The sequence below is a fragment of the Lissotriton vulgaris genome, chromosome 11 (assembly GCF_964263255.1).
Source record: "Lissotriton vulgaris chromosome 11, aLisVul1.2, whole genome shotgun sequence".
NCBI lineage: Eukaryota > Metazoa > Chordata > Amphibia > Caudata > Salamandridae > Lissotriton > Lissotriton vulgaris.
The window spans coordinates 1,072,673,805-1,072,700,303 of NC_141699.1; the positions used below are offsets into that span (position 1 = coordinate 1,072,673,805).

The 26,499-nt window shown below is 46.5% G+C and overlaps 1 protein-coding gene across 5 annotated transcripts in view; it reads right to left on the bottom strand.

The window, feature by feature from the left end:
• The window catches only part of LOC147684122 (cytochrome P450 2J2-like), a 149,321-nt gene that overhangs the window by 88,782 nt on the left and 34,040 nt on the right, over positions 1 to 26,499 (bottom strand). For 4 of the 5 annotated variants that reach the window (XR_015300982.1, XM_086944505.1, XM_086944508.1 and 1 more), the window contains 3 exons: positions 22,041 to 22,217; positions 20,383 to 20,524; positions 14,931 to 15,118 (listed from right to left, as the gene is read on the bottom strand). Coding sequence is in view for 4 of the 5 variants with exons in the window: in XM_086944505.1 (XP_086800631.1) it covers positions 14,931 to 15,118; positions 20,383 to 20,524; positions 22,041 to 22,217 (507 nt within the window). In the remaining variant the exon portion in view is untranslated. The remainder of the gene's footprint in view (positions 1 to 14,930; positions 15,119 to 20,382; positions 20,525 to 22,040; positions 22,218 to 26,499) is intronic. The other variant, XM_086944506.1, reaches the window with a different exon arrangement.

Here is a 26,499-nt window from a genome sequence, read left to right on the forward strand (position 1 = left end):
CAGCCCATCTGCGCCCCACTTGGGCATGTGTGTGTGGAGGTTCGTGCGTTTCCTGAAACATAACTATGTCTACGTTCCATCTGTTCAGCCAGGCAAATATACGACGGATTTTCTTGGGATTGGCGTAGCCTCTGATGTTCCATGAGAGGACGTTTAGGACTTTGGATTGAAATGCGGGATTAACCATAATAGGGGTCATATATAAATTCATACGCTCTCTGTGTCCCGCCTGAGGGGAAGTTTAGTAGCTTAGGAGTGTAATGCAAGTGGTTACCGTAGTCACAGTGATAAAAGTGGTACAACCGGTTACAGGCAATGCATCTCAAGCGGTCCGATCCATAAATAACAAGAACAGCCCCACCACCCTCCCCCCGCTCCACAACAGCAGCCCAAATCTGCTGAGGCCATACCCTCAATGAACATCCCATCAATATGCAAACTGTGGTGGGGGTCACCCATGTGGGGGCCCGCCAGGACTGCACATCCCCGTCCGAGATAACGAACGTGGACGGTTACTTAAATGTACAAGGTCATAGGTCACACCGCCATGAATACTATAACAGTGCATAATATCCACACAAATGCCCAAGGCTAATAGAGGTGTAGCAACAGTCCCACACAGCCACTCTAAAATGCAAAAAGGAACATAATCATAGTCACATCATAGCATGCATGTGTCTTCTTACATGTCTAGCGTAACTATATGAAGCTTGCAATATACGGGTTACCACAGAGATCATACGCTATATAACTCGTTATGGTTGCGTAGGTACAAGAAAAACAGGGGGGGAGTACCCCAATGCGGAGCGTATGAAGCTGTGACATTTATAACAGTTCTACCTGGGCCCTGCGACCGAATAATGATATGGTACAGCTGTGTGACTCATCATACCGTATTAGGAGTGGGGGACCATTAGTGTTCTGCACCTTTGTGCATCAACAATAGTTAGTATCTGTTACAGCAACACTGTCTATACCAGAAAAGTCTGTAGGTACAGAGATTGCCTCGCTGTGCAGATGAGTAACATTGGGTCAGATTATGCACGTGTGCATCAAAGGGTGCATCAGCCACATATGATGTCAATGGACAGCTTAGTTCAGTATTTAGTAAAGAGCTGTCTGCACGAACGTGTCCTGCTCTGTTTTTCAACCTTGGTATGTCATACATGCCAGATAGTGTCGCAGGGTTTCCGTTCTCTCACAGAACTGTGCACAGAGACCTAGAACCTAGGTGAGTTAGGGTGACCCACAACTCACCTTTGTTTCAGAAATCCCCTTACCAAGCTAGCTACATTATCGCATCGGCAGTAAATACTTCCCGATGTCTTAGACAATCCAGAACATGAACTTAGAATACCTCAGGTATCGTGGAACACATGAACACTCTTTTGTTATATTATCATTCCAAACCGTAACTGGGAGGCAATGAAAACACGTGCAAGTTTGAAATGTTTATTTTTCAATGCAGCATTCTCAAACGCAGTATCTTGTATAATATCAACATACATATTATAAAAATCAGAGTCAGCAGCATAGTCACTAATCCATAGTAAGCAAAAGCTGATAACATATTATGATGCAAAATCTATAGAATTCTGTATCATCTATATTTCGCGCACCCTAATTAGCATATTATATTATATCTAAGAAGGTCTCGTCTGGGCTCTTAACAGGGCGGACCCATACCTCTAAGTCTCAGTAGGAGGAGATCACATCAACCGCTACCAGCTCTCAGCATGCGAAGCATCAAGTGTGTTGATTCCTTCCCTGTAATTCTATCTTAAACTCACGTAGAGCCAAATGTTGGCACAAACATTATTTGTGTTATGACTAACGTGTGGCGAGGATCAGGCCTGCAGCAACCTTGTGTTAGGTTATTCGGAGAGTGTGCAGTTCTCAGTGTGCAGACAGTTGTACCAAGTGTTCCAGGCGCGACTGATACCAGTGCAATAACATATTATTCTCAAATAAATCACATCTTTCGTCTAGGCTAAAAGCTGTAATAACAACTAGGTGTCGTGTGCAAACCGAAGCAGAAAGAAAATATGGCGTTTAAACATTTAATAAGCACATGCTAACTTAACACAATCTATGGAAACGTAATAACCATATGACACCCCCCAATGATCGGAGGACGGTCAAAAGACAAAATTATAAGCCAATACTCTAAGAGAGGCAAGACATGAAAGCAGAGTTCAATAATATTGAGCCAAGCTAAATGTAGGTAAATGTATGTAAAATTTAAAAATACAAAAATTATGTATGAATGCCTAAGGTGGCCACACAAAATATAAAAAGTCGAACTCGAGGCCTGACTATAATAACAGGCCTAGAACATATGAAAAAATCGAATGTTCGTATTAAAATTGGCACCATTCAGAATTACTAAAAAGTCACGTGCCATAATGATGGAAGTATTCAGAGTCATTCCTCGTTGAATGAATATGCAAAATAGGTAGCTACAGCTTCCAACATGAAATCACTGTCATCATCCGAAAACAGTTCAGCCATCCAATTAAGCAATGGGAAAGAACATACGTGCTCCTCCAACACCGAATCCTCTAGCAACATCAGAGGACAACTCAGTGGGTTCTCGAGAACGCTCTGTGCCAGAAAGTCATGCGCTGCTGCGAATATGTCCCACTGACCCATTAGTCCATGCATCGCTGCCACAGCCATAACCCTTTCGCCAGAACAGACCAACTCGTGAGCCACTACGGGGTACATCAGCTGATCAAAGTTGACGTCAGGAGAAGTCGGTAAACAGAGACACAAATCAATGGCCCAGTCGAAATCACAGCTCAGGCAATGAAACACAGGCTGGACCCAGGTGAAATAGGAAAATCTGAAGGATAATCCAAAAGCCGTGCTTAAAGTCGCAAGCGGCAGGGATCCATAATAATCAAGCATCCGGTTGCGAAACTGCATCAGTAGGGGCTGTGCGTTTCCTTGCGCAGGATGGGCATCCATGTTTTATAAAATAAAATAGTACCAGAACGCCTGCAGCCAAAGCCAGCAAAACAGGAAATCCGCCAAACAGGCTAGCGAATATAGAATGAAAGAACGCAGGGATAATACCAAATACTTTCTCAAATGTAGTCACGAGACCACTCCTGACCATTTTAAAAAAATGAGCCAGGCTAGTTGTGGAGGATGCATTGAAGATCTGATGAACCAGCTCGCAAAAATGAAACGGCAAATCAGTACTTAAAAGTGCTTGCACTTCTGTGCGTGTGTTTGCTATGTGAAGGACATAAGTTTCGCGGGCAGAGCTCAGGGCCACCTGCTTTTGAGACAAAAGGGCTCTTATACGGCCTAAACCATTGAACTCAGCTTTCAAGGTTGGTATTCTTGGCCAAATTAAAACTTCTGAATTTCCATGCGTGGGTGGATACAACACATTCTTGCAGCAAACCACCCTTTCTGATACGGTAACCACATATGCGATACCGGCCTCTAACCCACAACAAAACTCGTTATTCAGAAGTAAATAACTACCGTTGGACAACAACGTGAACGTGGGAACTATTGCAGGAACCGGTGTCCCTTTCAAAACACAGGCCAAATTAGGTTTGTCCTGATTACAAGAACCATGCAACTGGATGTGTCTGCAAATTAGTGAGCGATCAGGCGACTGTGTACATTCTTCACCATTCAGATTCACCTCATTTCCCTCCTTCAGGCATCTGTAAGTGTATGGTAAAGACCATGCCTCATGGAGGAAAGCGCCGCCTAATGGTTCATATCGCCCAATGGCTATGTATTTCATACAATTTGTAAACTTATACAAAGCAAAAGGTAATGTTATAACACCATGAATAAGCCATGTTGCTGCAGTCACTTCAGCCACCGAGAATGGCAGGGATTCTAATTTTTCAATATGTAACATAGAGAACGTTGCATCCCTCATTGACAACATGCGCTGTTTTTCAGTCAGATTAAATGGGGCAAATAATGATGAGACGTTCATAAAAGTCCATGGCACTCGACCAGACTTAAGAGTCTGTAGTGTCCAAGCAAACTGCATCACAGAACGCAATTGATTTTGACCATGATATAACACGGACACTTCATCATGTACAATGTCAACAACAGAAGACACAATATTATTTAACGTGTAAATTCGGGAAGAAAGCGTGTTAATGCTGTTATCAACAACTGCAAGCACTTTCTCTAAATTAGCTTGATCAATAGCTCTCAGGCGTTTAGCAGCCTCAACCTGGGTAACTTTCCAAATTTCATTGTAAATCGCATACAGCCATCGTTTAGATCTACCTTTAGCCGGGCCTTTTATAAAATCGTTCAAATCCACATTATCATTTAATTGAGACAGATGTAGTTTAACTGCAGCTAAAGTGGAATGTTGTAACCAATTCTGACACAGCTTCCCCACAGAATAAGTCGTGACAGTATAGTCTCCCTCAAAACGTGGATCGGGCCTGAGTTTTGTGAACCCCTCAGCCAAACCCATAAAACGGCGTTGGCAAGAATCAGCGCTTTTTTGCCATACCAGCCAACCCTTGGAATCCAAACTGGAAATGTTAAAGGACGAATTGTGTAGAAAAGTCTGCAACTCCTGAATGGAGGAGCCAGTGAAATTACCCCAACCTGTATATTCATCTAAATCTGGGATGATCGGTGTATTTAATTTTTTAGCAGTAGCCAATCCAAAGCATGTTGTCTGGAAAATGGTCGAATTTAAAAACAACATGTGATTCGGGATGAGACATGCACGGTGCAAAGCCTCAGTGCCTTGTACCTGCCAATCTTTGGTACCCCAAATCGATTTAAGGTCAATTGTTCCTTTCCAGAACTCGTAGCCATCTACAGCCAACCTGTCTAAAAAGGACATCGAATACAGCAATTTTGTATCGGTAAGTCTAACTTTGGAAATGGGCTTTTGTGTCATTTTAAAATAAAATGACTCGGGATTAGACTGATGAAAGTCTGTAAAATAGGTATATTTCTTCAGAAATGTATTGGAACTGCCACTGAATGGAGCAGGGCAATGTTCCCATTGTGTGTAATTTACAGCAACCCTCCTGGAATTTGTCTTATGTAAAAAATGATTACCATAGTGTTGAAAACAAAACAAATCACCATAATTAATAGAATCTGTGTACAGATCCTCAGCATCGAAGGCAGCATAATACTTTAAATCCGAGAATAATGCTTCTACGGCCTGAATATCCCAATCATCAGAACGTATATTTTGTTTAATCACATCTCCCATGTTAACTCTAAGCACATTTGGAACATTAATAACTTCAGTAGGCCCATGTATCTGAAACCTAACCGCATCCCACACAATCCCGTCAAGGACAGGCCAAGCAGTAATGTTAACTGTATTTAAGTTTCGTTTCAGTCTGTGCGCAGAATGTGAAGAGGAAAGAGGGGCCAATGTTCCATTAAGGTACCGAATTCCTGTTCTTTCTTTAACGTAGTGACCATCAATCAGGCGGAAAAAATAAAACACAAAACCAATTGACATAAAAAGATAGAATGAAAATAGGATCAACCAAATGTATGTCCAAGGCGGAATTAAAAAATGTTTTTTAAACAACGTGGCATATCTTGCAATGTTTGTGGGTTTCTTTGAAGTTTCCGAAACAGAGTCAAAAGAGAATCTGGACTGGCCTGTCAAACGGGTCTGTAAATCTGGCATCGATAAATCAGCAGGATAAGTGTAGGTCAGCTCATCAATGTTAGTAACAGGAATATTATTTAACAAAGGACTGGATATGACAGGCATCTCGAGGGACACATCCTGTTCTGCGCCAGATGTTATTGCTAGTACAGAGTGCCTCACCATGGAAGGACAGGATACAGCCGGCGTCATGCTATGAAGAATCGGCCACCCTGTGTGTCTTGACATTGTCAATAGAAATAAATCTGTTTTCCTTACGACCTGGAAGTGGTGGTAAAATGACTGTTCTTGTGCCCTTCACTCCAAGAACTCGAACCGGTGCTCGATATGAGGGACCAAACTCTTTCTTGTTATCGATCTTCTCTCGAACCAGTTCTCCAACTTGGGGTAGCCAGCCAACTACCGGGATCTGCAGCGCATCATCCGATGTGGAGGGCAAATGTTCCTTTGCAAGACTGTCTCTGGTCTTTTGTAGATTCTGTAAAACATTGCAATGTTCATCTACGTCAAAGGCCGTGGCCTGGGCCTTGTAGTCCAGCCCATCAAGGTCAGGTACATACATCTTGATACCAAAGAGCATTTCGTATGGGGTCCGCCCACCCAGAGACCTTCTAGGGAGATTATTAAGCGCACGCTGCACGCCTATGAGGTGGGCTAACCAGTTACTGCCAGTGCCTATAACTCGAGCTGTCAAAGATTGCTTTAAGTCGCGGTTCATTCGTTCAACTACACTGTTACCCTCGGGTCTGTAGGGACTCGAAAATTTCACTTGGACCCCCATCGAAACCATAGCATCCTTATACGCCTTAGAGGCAAACGCCGGACCCTGATCCGAATGGAAGGTACCACAGGCAAAAATTCCCAAAAAAGACTCTCAAATCCTTAATGACAGTACGTGAATCAGCGCTCCGATGCGGCCATACCCACACAAAGCGTGTGCATGAATCAACTGCAACTAAGATATACTTATACGCAGTATCAGAAGAAAATGGACCACAGTGATCCAAATAAACACATCCAAGTGGTTTATTCGAGATGTACAACTGTGTCTGAGGCGGACGCGCAGCAGTCGAAGGCTTAATCTGCTGGCAAATGTCACATTGAAGAACATATTCACGCGTCTGTTTGTACAGTCCCCGCCACCAGAATCTCTGTTGTAGCTGTGTTACAGTGGCCGAGACGCCCGCATGCGCAGACGCCACACCTTCATGTGCCGCTGTAATCAAAGCAGCTCTGCGATCCGAGTTGGGAACTAGACGCTCGCCAACTTCAGGGATTCTCACATAAGGAACCTTATCGGGACTTAAGTGGTATGTGTATTTAGAAGAGAATCCCGCAGGATATTTACTTCCCTTCTCTGTTGCAGCTATAGCTGCCAAGATGTCATCATCTATTTTGCTCTTGGACCTCGTGACCGCTGCAACTAAGTATTTCGATACCGCTGACTTCGCTGCTTCATCAGCAAGCGAGTTGCCAACAGCGTGGACCCCCACGCGCTGATGACCGAGAGTATGAATCACAAACACGAGTGGCAGCTTCTCTTTAAGTTCCGCCACTCGGACCCAGATCGTTTTATGTTTTATAGTGCTACCTTTGGAGTCACGAAAATCATTCTGAATCCAAAAGAACAAGTTTTCATTGTAAGACTGGACACAGTAGTAAGAATCACTTACGATCAAAGTCGTCACACTAGGATCTGCATACTCTAATGCAAGCATCAGAGCACAAAGCTCTGCCAATTGTGCGGTGCAGTCTCCAAGCGTCTGCGTGTGCACGACACTGGACTTGAACTCATCGTTCACCATGGCACCGACCACAATGGCGCAAGCGGAAACGTAGGCATGTTTAGAGCCATGCGCAACCTGCGCCGAACCATCAGTGTAAATGATGCAATGGAAATCCTCCAACGGCCGCATTGCTAATGGAGCAGGATGAACAAATTCATACTGTAAATACTCCTGTGACCGTAAAGTGGCGTCAAAAATAAACGTGGCATCCTGGGACGTCAAGGATGCAGCCCATTGAATCCACCGAGGGTGTAAAGCTTTGGAATTAGGTACACTGGCTTTCGTAACCGCCTCTAAGGCAGGACACGGGGTAACAACCAACATGCGCTTTCCTTGTGACAGGGCACGTTCCTTAAGAATTGCCATCTGCACAGCCGTTAAAACTTTCTCCACAGTGGAAAAACGCAATTCAGCCGAAGTGTACAAGTGTGACTTGTAAGCAATAGGTACTGTATCTCCTTCATTAAAAGTCAAGTACATGAAACCCACCGCCCCAGGGATAATTCTTATCACCAGGTTGGTCTGGTTATCACGAGTCTGTAGGTATTCAGAAGCGAGCAAATCAGCCTGCAAAGACTGCAGAATGGCCGAATGCTCAGGCAGCCAGCATGATTTGGAAAAAGATGGTTGTATCAAAGCATACAAAGGCTTGATACGCTGGGCATATTCCGGAATGTATGTCCTTCCGAAATTCAGAAAGCCCAGAAGAGATTGTAATTTTTTCAGTGTTGTCGGAGAGCACAAATGTGCGCATTTCTCCAGGAAATGGGGTGCTAAACCCTTCCCTTCATGGTTAAGCTCGTAACCTAGAAACAACACCGTGTACTCTGCAATGTGTGACTTTGCAAAGTTAAACTTGTAACCTATGTCAGCAAAGTTACAAATTATGCTATTTACTCGACACAGATGCTCCCAAAGATCGTCGTCTGTGAGATAAATGTCATCCACATACGAACAAGCAACTGGGTCGAAGCTCTCCAAAAGAGAGACAATGCGTGCGAAAAAAACTCCAGGACTGTTCTTGTAGCCCTTTGGGAGTCGTTTAAACATTTTTTGCACACCGGCGCATGTAAAACTGGTCCATTGGGAACTTAGACCGTCTAATCTGTGGGCATAAAAACCATTGGAAATGTCAAGCGTGGTTTTGAACCGTTTACGCTCAAGACTATTCACTAACGCAGAGCCATGCGTATTCTGTACTGCACAGTTACGGCAATGCGAGTTCAAATGCCTATAATCCAAAACCAAACGAAATGAGCCGTCTGGCTTGTTTACAGTAAAAAGTGGGTTATTCATCGGTGACACACACGTTTCAATTACACCTTGATATTCCAATTGTTCAAGGATAACTGCGACTGAAGCTTTCGCTTCACGCCGTATGGGATATTGAGGTTGAGGCTGTGGCTGTGACCGTAAAGGAATCTCATGGCTTGGTGACAATTTATCCCAGCCACATTGATTGCGGTACACAGCCGGCGCAAGCGCCAGAGCCCACTCCTCTGCAAAATGCAGCGCCTCCACCCGCGGCACCGTGTGCGCGAAGCTGGGTAGGATTACCTCCTCCCCTCGCGGAGCTGCGAGAACAAAAGGTGGGGGCCAGTCAGCCTCCGAAAGCAAAATGTCATACGTAGACGAGAGATTTTCCCAAAATACCCCTTTTACAGTTCGCTGCATGTCACCTTCAATTAACAGGACAATTTCAAAAAGTCGTTCAGGGGGCGCAACATGCGTATCTGCTGTTTCAATCACAACATAAGAATCAGTCGCTGTCACCTTCAACAGTGGACGGAGGGCCTCTCTCACTATGGTAATCTCTGCTGCGCTGTCCAGCAAGGTCAGCGCCCACGTCAGATTCCGAAGCCGCGTTCTCACTATCTTCGGCATAACGATGCGCGGTCAGGGCAGCGACTTTTTTCGTGGTAAACTGTGGTCTCTTGGGCGTAGAGCCTTCCAGCTGATCTCCACTGACACGCGGGCGGGGCTGACCACGTCCTTGTTGGCCACCCCGGCCCCTGCCGCCCCCTCCACCACCGCCGATGAGTCCTGAAAGGAACGAGGAGAGCGTTGGTCAGAAGCCTGAAACCTCTCAGGCGATTTAATCATCGCGCGGTCGCGCAAATCATAAACACGATCCGACTGCGCAGGCAATGGAGACGCAGGAGCAGAAACCTGTGTTTGTTGTTGTTGTTGCTTACCCTGATTCTGCTTTTTAGGCCAATTTTGCTTTTTGGACTTTTGTTGACCACTAGTATCCGATGTCTGACCCTGGGGCTGTTTCTTCTCCTTTTCAGGAAAAGATTTAACCCCCTTCGCATTGCGGCCAACCATTCTGTAAGCCTTCACAATAATCTTTGCCAACTGTCGGGGTCGATCGGCCTCGGGAACCAACGCTAATGCGTTAGCAACTTGAAAGTTCACTGCATCCCCCTTGACATTCGCAAGGATCAGATCGCAAACCACATCAAAGGAGCCACACAGGCGCATGCCCAATTCAACAGCCGCTTCCGGTCCGTGTTCGTCCTGAACACGTTTAAGGACCCCACCTAGATTGGTCACAGAGGGGGAGCCATAGCACCTCGAATAGACCGCTGCAAAAGTTTTTCCCCAGGTTTCACAGTCAGCAAGGTCAGGAGCCAGATCTTTCGGTAAACTGAGTGTAAGAATCCGGTGTTTATCACCCGGAGTCGTATTGGGAAACACAGCTTCCAGCTGGCCGAATTTCTCAGCAAGCCAGAACGGAAAATCGTCCTTTTCTTGGGGCTTCTTACCCATCACGGAATTAACCATGACCGGGTTGATTTTCAGACCAGCATGTTCTGCTCGAAGCTGTGCGCCTCTAGGGGCCGCGTCTTGAACATTACGGCTAGTGTAATGAACAAGCGCTCTAATCACTTCCACCGCGACTTCATGAAGCCGCCGCAATTCTCCCAAATTACAAGTGGCACGTCGGGGGTGAGGTGTAAATCCAGCCAAAGCGGGCCAAGGAGTGCCCGGAATGGACAACGGACCCAACCTCGGAGCGGTTAAAGCGTGCGGTAGGGCGCCACCAAACCAAACTCCATGCTGCCAAGCGTCAATAGGAACCTCCAGTGCTCTGTACGGAGCGTACGCAGCCGGTACATCTGAAGCAGTGTATGAGTGGAACACACCAGAATTAGCGTCCACTGCCGGAAATGTCACCCACGAATAAAACAGTTCGTACGGGTAAGCATGTTCCGCACTCACCACCAGAACCACAGCCAAGCCATCCAAAGGAACATCATACATCCGCAAATGGTCACGCACCGCAATGCGACTATGCTGCGGGATGTCCACGGCTTGAGCCATGTTAGCACAGGAACGAGAAAAAAACAAATTATACTTTGTAGCACAACTGGGTAGTAATTCAAGGAAACCGTTTTAGATAGATTCAAGCTTGAAAAAGACCTATTTCAAAAATAGGTAGGTTTATCCGACACTGCCGTCTTCCGGAAACGGGAATGTAGGCGTTAAGGTTTGAATGATATACTACTCGAGTGTCATGTTATAAGGCCAACCAACATATGGGCGCCATGTCGCAGGGTTTCCGTTCTCTCACAGAACTGTGCACAGAGACCTAGAACCTAGGTGAGTTAGGGTGACCCACAACTCACCTTTGTTTCAGAAATCCCCTTACCAAGCTAGCTACAGTATCGCATCGGCAGTAAATACTTCCCTATGTCTTAGACAATCCAGAACATGAACTTAGAATACCTCAGGTATCGTGGAACACATGAACACTCTTTCGTTATATTATCATTCCAAACCGTAACTGGGAGGCAATGAAAACACGTGCAAGTTTGAAATGTTTATTTTTCAATGCAGCATTCTCAAACGCAGTATCTTGTATAATATCAACATACATATTATAAAAATGAGAGTCAGCAGCATAGTCACTAATCCATAGTAAGCAAAAGCTGATAACATATTATGATGCAAAATCTATAGAATTCTGTATCATCTATATTTCGCGCACCCTAATTAGCATATTATATTATATCTAAGAAGGTCTCGTCTGGGCTCTTAACAGGGCGGACCCATACCTCTAAGTCTCAGTAGGAGGAGATCACATCAACCGCTACCAGCTCTCAGCATGCGAAGCATCAAGTGTGTTGATTCCTTCCCTGTAATTCTATCTTAAACTCACGTAGAGCCAAATGTTGGCACAAATATTATTTGTGTTATGACTAACGTGTTGCGAGGATCAGGCCTGCAGCAACCTTGTGTTAGGTTATTCGGAGAGTGTGCAGTTCTCAGTGTGCAGACAGTTGTACCAAGTGTTCCAGGCGCGACTGATACCAGTGCAATAACATATTATTCTCAAATAAATCACATCTTTCGTCTAGGCTAAAAGCTGTAATAACAACTAGGTGTCGTGTGCAAACCGAAGCAGAAAGAAAATATGGCGTTTAAACATTTAATAAGCACATGCTAACTTAACACAATCTATGGAAACGTAATAACCATATGACAATAGTTTGCACACTTATACATACCTGTTGTGTGGTGCAGGACCTTCAGTAGCAGTTAATGGTGCAGTGCAAACAATCCTTACCCGCTGATGCCATATTTAAACACAGTTTACGCACCAGTTAGGGGCTGGTAGCATCCCCAATGTATAGCTGCGCATAGTCCGGCAAAGTGATTAGTCGGTGCGTTGCATCCTCTCCCTGTGGTCAGCCTTCTTCTTGATCCTGCTGTTGACGTTGATCACTTTTCCGGTGGCTCGCGATTTTCTTTATGAACTCGTTTGCTGCTTTGGGTGAGGTGAGCAGCGTGGATTTGCCTTCCCAGTTGATTTTCAGCCGAGCCGGGTAGAGCATGGCGTAGTCCACCTGGAGTTCACGCAATTTCAACTTCGCTCCGTTAAATTCTCTTCTTGCCTGTTGGACTGCTTGCGTATAGTCGGGATAGAATGCAAGTTTGTTGGATTGATATTGAAGATCTTTTTTCTCCCGGGCCATACGTAGTATTGCATCTCTATCCCGGTAGTTTAGTATGCGGGCCACTATGGGTCTTGGTGGTGTACCAGGAGGTGGTCGCGGTGCAAGTGTCCTGTGTGCCCTTTCTACGATGAAGACTTGGGACAGTTTGTCTTTGCCAAACAGGGATAGGCACATTTCCTCCACATAAGCTTCCATATTACCAATGTTTGTTGATTCTGGTACACCCGCTACACGTATGTTATTGCGACGTGACCTCGCTTCCAAATCCTCAGACTTGGATTTAATAACTTCTAGGATCTTCTCAAATCCCGTGCATTTAGAGGTGCTTGCACGCGATTCATCTTCCGCTGCAGACAATCTTGTCTCTGCTTCATCCAGCCGTTCTCCATGTCGATCCACCTTGGCCGCCATGTTATCCAATCGCGTCGTTAGATGGTCCATTTTACCATGCATATCCTGCAGGCTGTCTTGAATTGCTTTCAACATCACCTCCATACTGTTAGGCGCTGTGCGCTCCGAGTCAGTCTCTGTGTCTGATTGGGGATGGGACCCTCTCACAGTCCGGCGTTGTTCAAAGTTGAGCTTTGGTTGTTGCTTGTCCGGTTTCCCCATCCTGCGGGGTATCTGCACCTTTGTATGTTGTGATGATGGGTTATGCAGCTAGTAGAGGCTCATAGAGCAGGCACGCTGTGCACCGGTGCCCTGACAGCATGTAGAGGTGAGATCAGCAGTTACGCGTTTTGGCGCCAATGAGACGGTCGAACAGTGCAGATGAAGAAGGCAATGAGGGCATTTACACTGCCATTAGTGCCACGTGAAAATGACAGGCAGTGACATTGAAGTTGGAGGTCTCTGCCCTGGTGGACTGTTGTGTGTATCACATTAAAGAGCAGTCACAGACATGGAGAGAGCGGTACAACACAGCGCTGAATGGTATGACAGTATCCTCCTGCAGTATTAAAAGAGCTCCTGTTAACCCTCAGCAGCGGTTTGGAAAGCCTGCCACTGTATTTGCTCGTGGTTAATGTCACTTAAAGTAAAAGGAGCAAAATATTGGAAGGAGCCGTCTCCGTTTTACATATATCTGGTGCACTAAGCAGGTAGCCGCCGCCTATTCACAGCGGGGACAGACACAGGAGCTGTTCCGTTGTCAGGTTAGCAACCGAGTGCTATATTGCGTGGTGTGACATATAAAGCGTTAATTTGGGCACATCAACGTGTTTAACACAGGCGCTGCACATGCGCGACCGGCACGATCGACATTCCAAAACGTGGTGTAGATCACTTCCAAAAGTCTATCAATGTGTGTGCGTGGTTGCTGCAGACACAAACCAACGTTTCAGTAGATGATCCGGTGTCAGCGGTGTGTTATCTCTGAGCGGGCACCGCCATTTCGGGGAATATGTTTCGTGCCTTTAGCCACAATGCTGCCCTGCAATGAACACTTTATTGCTGAGTCGCTGCTGAACGGCAGCTACGGCCGTGATTACTCTCGCAGCGGCGCAGTACAGGCAGCACAGCGATGTTGCAGACAGTCCCGGACTTGATAATTCCCCCATGAAGCGGGAGGGGTCTGGTGATCAGTCGCCGTTATGAGCCCAGATTGTGTTTATGCCATAATTGCGTTAGTTAGTCCGACAGCCTTCGCCAGCATCGTGGTGTATTGTAAGGAGTACTCACGGGTCCGTGATTAGGCTGCTTCGGGGCTCTGTGACGCGTGTCACTGTCACTGTCCCAACCGCTTACAGGCAGCCGCCATCCCGCTCGCATAGGTCGCGGACCATGGCGGAGCTTGGTTCTCGGATTTCTCTGCCGCACCCGCTCACAGAGCTACGAAAAGGGTATCAGGATGCGCCGCTCATCTTCCGCCGTCCGATGGTACCTTTTGGCAGAGGGTTCCGTGACCTTGTTCACGTTATTATTACGGATAAACAGAACCGTCCGGCGGAGCTGCCTGACTAGCCAGCCATCCCGCAGTGCGCCCTCTAGCGCCCCCTAATTAATTTTTTTTAATGCAGCGGTGGAGCAATCAGTGCTCCGCAGTGCTCTATATTTACCAATTGACGCATTGGGCCCAATGCGCCGGTTTTTAGAAGCCTGCGTCGCATTATACCTGCACCAGGTATAATGTGTGCCGGGTAGGCATGCCCACATTTAAAGCCACGTACAACCGAAGCAGTGAAATCTACAATTTTTCGCTGTGTCACTCTATGACTTGACTGCGTCAAAATCCCTACGCCTTTTCAAACCAGGCATAAGGATCTACTCGCCTCTGTGTTCTGATGCATTGCTAGTGTTGCCTCAGTCTTACGGCCAACTCCAACAATGCCTCACTTTAGAGTCAAAATATGCATCTGAATTTCTGATGCATCCTCGAATCTTTGCACCATGGAGCACTGTATTGTAAATACAGTGCATCCATGACGCTGTTAGGGTATTTGCAGCAGGAAACAAGAAATCGGAAGCATCATTGCCGATGCGTCAGTTCTTGTAAATATTCCCCTTTGTCAGTCAATGCTGATTCATACATACCTTCTCAATTTTGAACCCTTGCAACGACATATCCTTCGCAGTCTTCCTAATCATTCCAGTGGACGCAATGCTGCTTATGCGTAGTATCTCATGGATTACAGCATTGGTGTATGGAACCCTCTTTCGGTCCTCATAGTGAATGACCTGAGATTCACCAAAGACAGCAGACAACTCCTTCTGAACTTTCTCTGGAGAGAAACATTTACACAGGTCAGAGAAATGCACCAATATAACCCACACATTTCTATAGGTCTATAATAAGGACAGCTGTGGCAACAAATCCCAATCCAAGTCCCTCCATTCCCTCAGTTGTAATACCTCAGCCCAAGTCAACTTGCGTCGATTCAAGTCAACCCCCACTGGCTTTATCAATTGCAATCAAATCCTCGTTCCAAATACCAGTGATTTGCTCTTTCAGATAATCAATTCAGAAATGTTATTGATCATTTTCAATTTATGTTACTTGAATTGTTTGCGGAATCTGGCCAATTGAGAGTACTGGAATATACAATGCCCAAGTTTAAAAAAGCCAGTAATAGAACTGGTAAGAGCAGTTTAAGTTACCTTCACCCTTATTGGGTCATATTCATTAACTTTGGTTTGGATGGTCCCTCCCCCAGCTAGAAAGCCTGTAGGCTTACACATCCCTCTATGAAAGAAACCCCAAAGCAAGTCCAATATAAAAATGAGTCTCAAATGAAAAGCATGCATGTCTCGTCCATATATCGCCAGTGTTTGCTCTGCCTAGTTATATATGCAGCAACGAGGTCTAATATGTGACGGATGCTTGTGGGACACCCCCGCGCCGCACGGCCACCAGCTGCTGCATGTGCCCCTTGCCTGCCCTCTGCCTCGCTGCTGCCTCGTTTGCCGATCGCCGGCTGCCGCCGCTGCGGTTGTTTTTGCCCTTTGTTTTTACGTTAATTTGTGCCTGCTTTGTTTTTCCCTCTTTTTGCCCTTGTTTTTGCGTTTTTTTGTGCCTGTTTTGTTTTAATTGGTATTTTCCCCGTGTTCTTGCTTCCTTCCTTGTTGTCCGCCTACCCCGCCGCCCTCCGCCCTCCCTTCCCGCCACCGCCGCTTGTCCCCGCCCCTTTTTTCTCTTCTGTAACCCTCCCCGCTTCCGCCTCCCAGCTGCTCCGCCCACCCGCGCACTTGGCCTTAAATGGCGACCGTGCGAACGCGCAGCGGTCACGCGCAGCGGGCGCGCCGATTGTGCGCCGAAGGCGCGCCAAAGGTAAGCCCGTCTGCGCCCGTCCGCGACCGGATCGCGACCAGCGCCAGGACCCCTGGCCCACGAAGACCCCGACCTACCCGCCTGACGTACTCAGCCGCCACCCTCATCGCTCTCAACACCGGCCGACTCCCAGAATGCCATCAAGCCACTCCAAGACGTACCCACGGACCTTTCAGCTGCCACGCCTGCAAGTTCTCCTGCATCCGGACCAGCCCCGCACCAGCACCCGCCAAGTCGAACACCAGCAGCACCCACCTCAAGTGCATCCTGCTCAACACCGGCTCCGTCCACAGACACGCCATCGAACTCTGGAACCTCCTAGACGCCACAGCCCCTGACGTTGCCTTCCTCACGGAGACCTGGATGAACGCCTCTTCAGCTCCTGACATCGCCATCGCTATCCCAGAGGGCTACAAGATCGTCCGGAGGGACCGAAACGCCAACCAGATGGGAGGAGGCATCGCCATCATCCACAGGAACACCATCCGTCTCAGGACCAGCACCGACAACACCCTGACCAGCGCCGAACACCTGCATTTCCAGATCCACACCAACCCGAACACCACCCTCAGAGGCACCCTGATCTACCGACCCCCTGGACCACGCACGCAATTCAGCGAGGACATCGCCGACTTAGTCAGCCCGCATGCCCTCCCCTCCGCTGACTACATCCTCCTGGGAGACCTCAACTTCCATCTGGAGAACAACAACGACCGCAACACCAGCACCCTGCTCGACAACCTCGCCAACCTGGGACTCAAGCAACTGGTGTCCACCCCCACCCACCTCGCCGGACACACACTCGACGCCGTCTTCTCATCCAGCACAGACATCGACTTCAGCCACGCCACAGAGCTTCAATGGACGGACCACAGCTGCGTCCACTTCACCTTCAAGAGAACGACGACCCACCATCACCAGCAACAGGCCGCCCGCAGAAGCTGGAACAAGATCACAGCAGACCAGCTCGCCACCTCCCTGAGCCAGCACCCTCCTGCCAGCTCAGCGAACCCCACCCAGGCCGCCGACAACCTCACGAAGTGGATCAGCAACTGCGTGGACGAACTCGCCCCGCTGAGGACCCCGCCTAGCAGACCCGGCAGCAAGAAGGCCCCATGGTTCACCGACGAACTCAAGAGCTCCAAGAAGAACTGCTGAGCCCTCGAGAAAGTCTGGAGAAGGGAACCGACACCGGACAACAGGACCTCCTTCAAACTTGCCACCCGGAAACACCACCAGCTGATCCGCGCCGCCAAGAAAACAGCATTCAAGGACCGGTTGGACAACAACGCACACAACTGCAAGGAACTCTTCAACATCGTGAAAGAGCTTTCCAACCCCAGCGCAGGAAACAACGACGTCACCCCATCGCAAGACCTCTGCAACTCCCTCGCTTCATACTTCCACAACAAGATCACGGACATACACAGCAGCTTCAACAACCAACCAACGCACACCACGACCGAACAACCACCCCCCACCACCACCCTCCACGCCTGGACCCCGATCAGCACCGAAGACACCATCCGCACGATGAACTCCATCCACTCCGGATCACCAACCGACCCCTGCCCTCACCACGTCTTCAACAAGGCCGACGCTGTCATCGCACCCCACCTGCGAGACATCATCAACACATCCTTCGACACCACCATCTTCCCTGAGAGCTGGAAACACGCCGAACTCAGCGCTCTACTCAAGAAACCAACAGCGGACCCCACCGACCTCAAGAATTACCGCCCCATCTCGCTTCTCCCGTTTCCAGCCAAAGTCATCGAGAAGACCGTCAACAAGCAGATGGCCGCCTTCCTCGAGACAAACGGATCCCTCGACCCCTCACAGTCCGGCTTCCGAGCCAAACACAGCACCGAGACCGCCCTCATCGCCGCCACCGATGACATCCGAGCCCTGATGGACAATGGAGAAACAGCGGCCCTCATCCTCCTAGACCTCTCCGCGGCATTCGACACGGTCTGCCACTGCACCCTAGTACGGCGCCTCAGCAACATCGGAATCCAGGACAAGGCGCTGGAATGGATCATCTCCTTCCTCGACGGAAGAACACAGAGAGTCCGCCTACCACCGTACAAGTCAGAGGCCTCCGAAGTCATCTGCGGCGTCCCCCAAGGATCATCTCTGAGCCCCACCCTCTTCAACGTCTACATGAGCCCCCTCGCGGCCATCGTACGCAAACACAACCTCAGCATAATCTCCTACGCCGACGACACCCAGCTGATCCTCTCCCTGACCAACGACCCCGCCGCCGCCAGAGCCAACCTACACGAAGGGATGAAAGAGGTAGCCGAGTGGATGACGACCAGCCGCCTGAAACTGAACTCGGACAAGACGGAGGTCCTCATCCTGGGCTCCTCACCCTCCGCCTGGGACGACTCCTGGTGGCCTCCCGCCCTGGGCACTGCACCCAAACCGACAGACCATGCACGAAACCTGGGCTTCATCCTGGACTCCTCCCTCTCCATGACCAGGCAAGTCAACAACGTCTCCTCGGCGTGCTTCAACATCCTACGCATGCTACGGAAGATCTTCCGGTGGATCCCCACAGAGACCAGGAAGACCGTCACCCAGGCCCTCGTCACCAGCCGACTGGACTACGGCAACGCCCTCTACGCCGGTACCACCGCCAAGCTCCAGAAGAGACTCCAGCAGATCCAAAACGCCTCAGCCAGACTCATCCTCGACATCCCACGAACCAACCACATCTCCGGACATCTGAGAGACCTTCACTGGCTCCTCGTCAACAAGAGAATCACCTTCCGCCTCCTCACCCACGCACACAAAGCCCTACACGACCAAGGCCTGAGCTACCTCAACAGCCGAGTCAACTTCTACGCTCCCAAACGCCACCTCCGATCAGCCAACCACGCCCTCGCCGCCGTCCCCCGCATCCGAAGAGCGACTACAGGAGGAAGGTCCTTCTCCTACCTGGCCGCCAAGACCTGGAACTCCCTCCCGACCGACCTGCGCCTGACCCAAGACCACCTCTCCTTCAGGAAGAAGCTGAAGACCTGGCTGTTCGAGCAGTAGCGGCACCCCCCCCCTCCTCCCCAGCGCCTTGAGACCCTACGGGTATGTAGCGCGCTCTATAAGTGTCACTGATTGATTGATTGATGCTGAAGTAGGCTTTATGCAGACAGTTGCTTTTTTTGTTTTGAGACAATCTACCTGGCCAGAACAAATCAATGCCATTTTGGAAAATAGTAGCCTATTATTGATGGTTGGTTGCACAGACAATACATCTTTATAGAAATCTTGACTTACATTAAAACGAGGACAAGCCCTTGTGAGGTTCTATTAGAGACACAAGGAATCCTTCTGATTTCAACAATGTTTATATATAAATTTAATAAAGTTGCTAGACATCCCTTCACATATGATTCTACTGGTACAAGATAAAAGATCTGGTAACAAAACACTAACCCAGTAATGATTTGAACATCAATGTGTAGCTCTTTCCCCTCAGCGAGGCAGTCCTCTACAGAATTACGCAAATTTGAAATACAGATGAAGTGTATTAGAGCAAAATTGCAATTATATTTTTGCTTTAATTTATTGACTTAATTGGCATTTATTGTCAACCACAAATTGGTTGTAAGAGTCAGACATGTGTGATGAGTTATAAAACAAATCTGTTGCTACCACATCTGTTGAATCGAAGTATTGCTATGGTTTAGTTTTTTAATGTTTTTTGCCTTGTCTAAATCTAGTATGGTGAACTGCATTCACTTTATTTTAATTAAATCTTACACTGCTTGCATTTTTGTTACTGATGCTACTTCTAACTTCACCAGTGTCAATGGCCTGCTGCAGCAATGCCTTCAAAGGGAATATGATGTAAAATTCTGTGATGTAGATGGAGGAGGTTTCAAGAGTAGGTGATATCATTTCGGACACACCTGGCATTTTGATGAATTGGCATCAGTGATAGTTTTTGTAAACATGCCAATTATAGTCTATCAACGGGGATATTTGCCAGTGGTGCATGTTTTGAGCAACTGTGACACTTGTGGCATGAAGTATGCACTCAGTCCTTGGCTCAGGGCAGTGAATGAAACATTCATCTCTTTGTGGAATGTTTTGTACCCCAGATAAACATATTTAATTATGTCTGTAATTCTATTAAACATGGTAAATCCTTTGACTTCTAAATTCAAATTGTATAGTGTATAAAAAAATTGTTGTATCTATCCTAGATCTCACCTTGGATTTCTGGTTGATTCACCAGGTAGAGGAGTGCCCACCGTAGGGTGGTGGTGGTAGGTTCTGTCCCACCTCCAAAAAGTTCAGCCACAAGACGGATCATGTTATGTTCATCAAACGTAGAGGTGACATCTTGAGAGTCCTGGATGCAATAACAACATTCACTTTCACCAGAGAAGAAATATAGAGAGAGCATGACATATTGTGAAGCTAGGCTTCCTTGAGGACTAATGGATGATATAAAAGAATGAAGCTTTGTTCATAAAATGGAATTGATGAAAATGAATGCATCAAATTCTGGAGCGTGTTTCTGTGTAAGAAGACCAGCATCTTCCAATGTTGATGAGTAAAATTACAGATTTGATTTGAAAGTAGGTTTAGATCACATTAGGTATTGAAGGTTGGTGGAGGATAGATTGTCTACTCTTACATGGGTGGATTATGAATATTATTGAGGGCCTATGTCTGCATTAGTTAGTGGTGAGATTAATTGACCTCTGTCTTGAGAGGAAAGGGAGTCAACACGGTCTTTGTCAATGGGAGAAATAAGTAGAACGTATGACTTCATCCTAGGAAGGCATGGTTAAAGCAATATCTTTCTGAGCAAAAGAGAAATTTAACTGGTCAGGGCAGTTATGAAAGGGGAAAAGGAAGAGAGAATGATAAAATCAATCAAAGGGGTGGTCAATAACACGTGTTGATTTAGATTTGTTCTACAAAGTGCTACCATTTATTCAAGGATTCTAGGTTATCAATGGGTTGTGGGGGCTTTGTTTGCAGAACAATCCTTCAGGGACAGAAGGAACATTGCCAACCTTACTGAGGCTTGTGGCCGAGTTTCATGTTATGGTGAATTTCATACATTTGACCTGGAGCTGAGTGAAGCCCTTCTGGAAAAATATCTGTTTGGTTGGTTTATTAGAGAGGGACTGAAGTTATGCCAGAGTTGCAAACCAGGAGGTAGCTCTAATTCTTGTGCCTCAATATTCTTTTTCATCTGAAATTAAGCCTCACATTATAGAACCCGGGTGATAACGATCAGTACACAAAACCCTGTTTGCGCAGTGATCAGAATAAGAAGGACTATGGACTTACATCCAAACATTAGTGGGAGAAACAATGTTTATATTTCCTGTGGAATTTTAGTAGGTAATACCTTTCGGAATTTAAAAGGGGAATAAAGCTTGGTACTGAACATGCAAATGTTTGCGCAATAACCACCAATAATAAGTTAATTTCCCAATTGTAGGTTATACCCGATGATAGTGATGAAGTAGATACAATAGCTATTCCTGTCCAGTGCCTCTGCAGGTTTTGAAAATGGTTCAGAACAACATGACTTCGATTCAGTAGGAGGGTTAACTTCAGATACGGAGTAAATGTAGTCTGATTTCATAAGGTCAACACAGAGTCTGTTTTTCATCCATATTTCTTTATTGATTGCTGTGGCATATATTATAAAATAATTGAACAAGAAGATCATAAAGTCAACTGTTACACAGAATGCATCCTGGAAACTGCCTGCTCACATGAGAAAACAGTCATAAAAATCTCTTTTGTGTGATGTCCTACCTTATGGCCTCTTGTGTTTCCCAGATGCTAGAGCACTTTATCAGATCCAGAACTGATCAGTCAATGTAGCAGCATCAAATACTCACTTGTGATATTTTAGTTTGGTAGAAATCTATCAAGTCCTGGGGCTCTTCAGACACTCCATTCTCTTTGTGACTTTTGATTTCCTTCTTCACAAATTCTTCCACAAAGGCATTGCCTTTAAAGATATTATTATGAGGTCCTGGAAGATGCCGCATCAGCCAGGGGAAAGTGTCATAGAGCTGGGGTGAAAGCCATGGGACATGATTAGGAAGAAAGTTAATTTTTGATAATATCTTTAATTTCTCATAGTCAATAGTGACAGACTATTAGAGGACTTGCTGAAAATTCTTTCACCCTCTAAAAAAAGCTATAATCTAGATTGTTAGAAGACATCCATGCATAGTGTTTTTAATCTATGTGTGTGTATATGTGAGTGTCTAGGGCAAACTAATTAACAAGAATGTTTCCAAATAAACAGAACATAAGAGAATTCTGTATTGGTATGAACTGATCAGGAGAGGTGATACAATGCAGGAACTAGGTGTAAAGATGTAGAGATTAAATCCTGGCTTATTTCATCTTGATTCCACTGAGGATCATTGCCTTCAATGGCTTCATCACAAAGATACAACTAAATAGTGATGGACAGGTAATACACCCTCTGAGATGAAGGCGTCCATTCTTCCTGAGCCACTTGAGGATGGTAAAACAAGTGGCTGCAACTCTGACCGCTTGTTGTTTCATAGACATTTGGTCATCAAAAATGATGCCAAGATTGTGAGCGGTTTTGGAGGGAGAGGGTGTGGAACCCATCTGAGGTGGCCAATTTTAAGGGCCCCATAAAGCAGTGTGTTTACCAAACAGAAGCAGTTCGGTCTTTCCTCCATTGAGTTTTAGTTTGTTATCATGCATCCATTTGGCAATGTTGTTAAGGCCGGAGCAGAGGGAAGACGGGTTAGAGTGTGCATTAGCGGAGAGTGAATAAATGAGCTGGGTGTCATCAGCATATGAGTAAATCGTCAACCCCGATTGTTCTGCTAAAGTAGCAAGGGGACTGATGTGTAAATTGAACAAAATGGGGCTGAGAATCGAGCCTTGGGGAACCCCAAATTGAGAGTCATGTGGTTTTGAGGAGGATGTGGAAGAAAAGACTTGGAAGGTTCTGTCTGTAAGGAAACTTTTGAGTCATGCAAGGGCAGATCCAGTTATGCCGCAAGTTTGCAAGGTGTTCAGGAGAATGGTGTGAGAAACCGTGTCAAACGCAGGGGGATGTTGTGGGTTCCGTTTTTTATTTCTTTGTGGAAGGCATACATTGATGGCAGAGCTAAGCCAGTTATGAATGACTGCAGTTTCCTCGATGTTTGTTATGTTAGTGAGGGGCCTGGTTTCATCCAGGCGTGCATTCAGCTGGGCATTATCGAGTTTTTTCCAATTTCTCATTACCCTAGGTCCAGTGGAAGCATTCTGAGACGTGACAGGTAGGGGGACAGTTATTGTAAATTCCACCAAGTAATGGTTGGACCAGGGGATGGGTACATGTGGTTTACATACAATGTTATCAAGATTGGAAAAGACTGGGTCAAGTAAATTGCCGGCCTTATGGGTTGGGCCAGAATTGCAGAGAGTAAGGTTTAATGCTGCTAGGTCAGCTATAAGGTTGGTGCTGGTGTGGCAGGAGATATCGTTAAAGTGGATATTTAGGTCTCCGACTATCAGAAAATTAGCGGACTCTAACAGGAACGGGGCAATGAACTCAGGAAAGGAAGTTGCCCAAGTGCTGGCTGTGCCAGGAGCACGATAGATTGGAGCACCGGATAAGGTGAAATTTGGGGATAGTAGAAGCTTGAAGGATCCAGCTTCGCAGTTTTGGATATCAAGGTCTATCCATTTGCATGTGTATATATTTTGGAAAATGATTGCAATCCCACCTCCCTCTTTATACAGTCTATTTTTGCTAATGTAGGTATAGTTAGCGGGTAGTGCTACTACATCTGGCCCGAGCTGTTGTTCAACCAGGTCCAGAAAGGAACAGAGCAGCTGGTTGTGATGTTGTAAGTAGTTCAAAGATATCCATTTTATGTTTTGGTAATGAACTGTAGTTCAGACTAATAAAGGAGAATTAATTTGGGGTGGAGTAAGATCTTGTGTGGGCCGTGACGGTGGAAAATCGGCAGTTTCCAGATTAATTGCGGAGGGTGTGGATAGGAGGCTTAAATTGCAGTGGGTACATATTGAGGGGGTATGCATGCAACTAAGGACCGTGCATTGAGAGCGTTGAGCGGAATTACATGCAATAAGAATATCTCTGGAGTAGGTAATGGGGGTGTTAGAGGTTGAAACATAGGTTCTGGCCCCTGGTCCCGTCTGGTCGCGGACGGGCGCTGACGGGCAGGACTTTGGCTTGACTTCGGCGCGACAGCGGCGCGACAGCGGTGCGCCCGCTGCGCGCGTCCGCTGCGCGGCCGGGGACACATGGGTTTATATGGATAGGGGCGGAGTCAGCTGCTAATCGCTGATTGGTTGTGGATCAGGAAGTTGTAATCACTTCCTCCGTGCTGGGCTGTTCGCAGTCCCTCCACGCAAACCAAACTTTTGGCGGTGGACCGGGGACAAGAACTTTGTGCAGTAGGTAAAGTGAGTGCTTTCAATTTTTAAAATAACATGTTTTACTAACACAGGTTAAAATGGTGAGCATTTCGTTTTTACCAGCGCTTAGAAATCCGTGTTCTCCTTGCTGTTCTCTGTGCTCGAGTGAGTCAGTCACATTGTTCCATTCCTAATTTTACCTCTTAACCAGAGTGCCTGGTATCAATCTATTCCACTTGACACATTTCAAATGTATTGCATCCACTCAGTGTGTTGTTGCAATACTCAAGATTTACATGTGACCCCAGTATCCTCATGTTTTGGTGGGGCTCTTCCCTTTACTTCCTCTTTCCAGGGAATACTCTGCCATGTAGCTCTGTATCCTGTGTCCCAAGCCCTTACATACATCAATCCCACCTGGTGCTCATCCCTGTTACTCTGGTCTTGGTTCTTTATTTTCTATGTCACTGTCCAACTTTCTGGTTTAACACTTGACTCCTTCTGCTGCTGTGCATGTTCCCAGTATTGCTTGTGTCCCAAGGGAGTAGCCAGAAAATTTAAATCTCCTCCACTCAGAACCAAAGCTCTTATGGCACCAAGCAAATGAAGAATGTAATCACAGCACTTCCCAGAAGAGCTTGCTTGTCTCTTCCAATCAAGCATATATCCATTCATCCTTTCATCCTTCCATCCACCTGTTGAGATCCACCATTTCACCTTTGCATTCTGTCTTCCATTCAACCTTTCAACAATCATTCCGTCTAACATCATTCCGTCCGTCCATCCATCCATCTGCCTGTCTATAACAAAACTTAGCCATCCATCTTCAAACCTATCCATCAAACCTCATCCATCCATCCACCCACCCAAAAACTCAGTCAACCATCCTTACACCTATACATTCTGCCTTCCTTCCATCAATTCATTAATTCATTCATCCACCCTTTCACTCTGTCTATCCACCCTTTCACTCTGTCCATCTACCCTTTAACTCCATCCATCTATTCATTCCTCATCTATCCTACCTTTCACTCATTGATCCATTTACCCTTTCACTTATCCATCCTTTCACTCACTCATCCATCCACCGGTTCACTCATCCATCTGTCTACCCTTACATCCAGCCATCCATTTACCCTCCTTTTTAGCATCCATCCGTTCTTTAATGTTTCCATCCTTCATCCACCCTTTCACACTTCCATCCATCCATCTATTCACTCATCTATCCATCCTTTCGCTCTTCCAGCCCTTCAGCCTTTCACTTCATAATCTTTTTACCCTTTTACTCATTCATCTATTCTCTCACGTATCCATCCATTCATCCATCCATCCTCTCTCCCTTTCACTCATCCATCCTTACATCCATCCTTTCACTCAAGCATCTATCCATCCACCCTTCCACTCAACTATTCCAGCTGTCCACCATTCCTTCCCTCCCTCTTACTCTCTCACATCTGTAGCTGTTAAAGCAGGGGCTGACGACGACCCTGTTGTGTCCCCTAATCCAACCACACTCCCTGGCCCACCCCTTTTCCTGCCAGGCACTGTGCCACTGTCTCCTTTTCCCTTTGTCTCCCTCCCCAGTCCCACTTTCTGGTTGATCCTTTTCTCTTATTGGTTTCCAAAGCCACCCTTTGAAGCTACAACGTTTTGTCTTTTCCATTCTGCTCCCCTAATGTTGTTCTTCGTTAGGACTTTATTGTCAACTTACTGCAAAAGTGACAGTTGTGTTTTTTTACAAAGGTCGTTTTAGTGTCATACCAATAATGTATTGTTTCATTTTATAATACATGAATTTGGATATTATAATGTATTTATTAGCACTGATGTTTGCAGCTCTGATTTTCAAAGGAACATGCATATTCTTTGATAAAAGCCTTGTTGTCTGTTGTCCTAAGGGCGATCTTGGGAGTTCTTGCAGTGTTTAATTGTAGA